The sequence below is a fragment of the Elephantulus edwardii genome, unplaced genomic scaffold (genome assembly GCF_000299155.1).
Source record: "Elephantulus edwardii isolate Elephantulus edwardi_28Jun2011 unplaced genomic scaffold, EleEdw1.0 scaffold00078, whole genome shotgun sequence".
NCBI classification, from domain to species: Eukaryota; Metazoa; Chordata; class Mammalia; order Macroscelidea; family Macroscelididae; genus Elephantulus; species Elephantulus edwardii.
This window is the reverse complement of record NW_006399828.1, coordinates 3,059,760-3,062,608: the sequence shown is the minus strand read 5'-3', so window position 1 is coordinate 3,062,608 and position 2,849 is coordinate 3,059,760. Positions and strand designations below refer to the sequence as shown.

The following is a 2,849-nucleotide window of genomic DNA, read 5'->3' as shown; positions in this document are numbered from 1 at the left end:
TATATTTTAAAAAATCTCAAAGGAATTTATTCTTCTTCTGTTATCTTTATTCACTGTCCAGCTCTCAGACACACAGCAGGTATTTGGAAAGACAATGGCCTGAACAAGGTGTGCCCTGGTCTTTAAAATGGCATCACCACTCTTCAGGATTTTGGAGAGGTCCCTGACAGCTGACTTTCCAACTGCTAAGTATCTCCTGGGTCCTGAATATCCCATGCACTGCCACAAAAACAAACATATGTCATTAAAAGGGGGCGAAAGAGTGCTCCCTGAAGGCCAGGAAGATGAAGCTTCATCTTTCATACTTTGTACATGTAGCTAGGTGAGGCTATTCCTTGGAAAATGACATCGTACTTGGAAAGTCAGAGGTTCAACAAAGAGGAAAACCCCCAACAATATGGATTGACACTGACTTCAGCAATAGGTTCTAGTATCTCAAAGATGAAGAAGGTGGCACAGGACACGGCAAGTTTCAGGTTAGTTGTTCATGGGGTTGCTATGAGTCGTACTCAACTTGACATCACCTAACAACAACAACCACATACATCTCCTGATAGCATGGGTGTTGACCGTGGATTGAAGAAAGAGGAAATCATTGACAATTTAAATCTTTATTTCCGTCTATCATGATGTTGACTATTGGCCCAGTAGCGACATAGGCATAGAATCTGTTAAAGATTCTATAGGATAATCTCAGGTGGAGAGAGGATAAGGACTAATTTTTCCTGGTAGCTGATACCTTACAAACTACACCACTCCTCATCAACAAAGTTGAGAGAAAAAGAGTAAATCAGTAATAACAGATGAGATTATGCCATAGTGATTAAACTGGTTAGGGCTTAAAAGAACTGCTACAACGAAGAGTAATTACATGGTTTTTTTGTTTTTGGTGGTGGTGGTGGTGGTAAGTGCCATAGAGTCGCAGGCGACTCAGTGACCCTATGAAGGAGAGTCCTCAATGCTAATTACATGTTTTCCCAAATATAAGACTAGTTAGGAACAATGGTAAGAGTAGAAAGGATGAAAAGATCAAATGTTACAAAATAACCTTATAGTCTGACTCTAACACAAACATGAAAAGACTCTGATGTTCATTCTCAACAACTATTTATCCACAGCCTGATTTCTATCAGGTCCCAGAAGATGGGATTATATAGGTAACAGCATATGGAGGTCACTGCCACTAATATATTGGTAGTAATCTAATGGATATGATCATTATGTATAAAATTATCCATAAGTATCCAACTAATACGGGAACGGTGGGCATCTTGCTGATTAAAAATTTTGTTCACACTTTGACCCTCAAACAATGTTCTGGTTAAAACTGAAAATCCCTGTAAAAACTTGACTCTAAAAAACATTTAACTAATATACAGTTCACCAGAAGAAGCCTTATCAAGAACCTAAGTTGACTAATACTTATTTTGTAAGTTGTAGGTATTACCTACATACATTATTACATACATTACCTACTGCATTTTAAAATCTAGAAACTGCAATTTCATTACGAGATAAACACAAAAAGCGCAAGGTTTTTAAGTCTACTGACTTAGACGTTTTTACAAATTTGAATGATCCCTTTGCTGTACTAATCTTTCTTGAAATTAATAGGAACCCAACTTCACTCCTCAATCTAGCATACAATTCAACTTTTTCTTGCAATATCATTACTTCTCTGTTTCTTGAGATCACTTGCAAGTATCACTGGTGACACTCCTATTGATTGGTCCTACAGTGTTAGTGAATGTTTACTGTATTGCACCAAACGGGAGAAAAATTACGCGAGAACGCGAAGTTCACATTTCTCTGCGATAAGCAATGTATTGGGGACAACCTGCTACCAAGATGATAAACTTCCCAGGCGATAAAAAAACAGTAAATAAAAAAAACCAACCTAACTCTAGCATAAGGGCACTCACCTATCAAACTATTGGGCATTAGCTAGCACTTACTGAACTCCGACCATGTGTCAAGTCAAATTGACAAGAGTCAAAAACTTTGAAACTGGAACACCAAAATTAGAATGAACCCAGGTATTAGCAGTAAAGTGCACTGGGTGCATGTTTGTTGTTGTTGTTGTGTGGGTGCATGTTTAGTGTCAGCTTAATTTGGTCACTAGGTTCCAGGTTAGAACAAGTAAAGCAAATCTTGTAACATTTAAACAAATAAACAAGTAAAGCAAATCTTGTAACATTCCCTTGCAAAGCTCTAAACGTCCAATACCTGAATGCTTACTGGGTTTTTCAGGGGTAACTTGAGAGGATACAGGAACGCAACACTATTTACTGTAAGGGTTTTGCAATCCCCCATAAGAAGTCATTTGAATCACCTGATTAAAATTCTCTGGCAGATTCCCTCTCCGCTAATTAAAAAAAAAAAAAAAGATGAAAGAAAGGCGCTCAGAGCTTGCAAGATCCTATTCCTGACCCTATTTTAACCATCCTGGTCCTGCAGCGCGTCTACGACACACCCACGCGCGGGCGCCCTCGCAGGCTTCAAACCGAGCCAGGGCTGCGGGGAGGAGCCCACTGCGCCCCGGTACCGGTACCTGATGTTCCCTTTTGGTGGACGGCTCCTCCTTCACCTCTGTCACGAAAACACAAGGTATCTTCCGCTGGACCGAGCCCAGGCGCCTCATGGTGGGCCCGAAAGGCACTGCGGCCGAACAGCGCGCCCCTCAAACAGCAGCAAGTTCCCAGTAGTCAACAACAGCGGCCCGGACACGCGCGATCCGCGCCGAACCAAGAGGGGTGCTGCCCTCCCGTCGCACAGCTCCAGCCAAGAGGCGAGGACGCACGCCCGGAAGCGCGCGGCCGCGGTGCCTTCTGGGAGTTGTAGTGTTGGGC

General features: G+C 42.0%; 1 protein-coding gene across 1 annotated transcript in view; it reads right to left on the bottom strand.

Annotated features, from left to right (window-relative positions):
* The window catches only part of LOC102854293 (chromosome unknown open reading frame, human C12orf29), a 30,616-nt gene extending 27,975 nt beyond the window's left edge, over positions 1-2,641 (bottom strand). Inside the window, exon 1 of the mRNA XM_006889494.1 lies at positions 2,552-2,641. Coding sequence (XP_006889556.1) covers positions 2,552-2,641 — 90 coding nt within the window. The remainder of the gene's footprint in view (positions 1-2,551) is intronic.
* Positions 2,642-2,849: the final 208 nt, after the last annotated feature.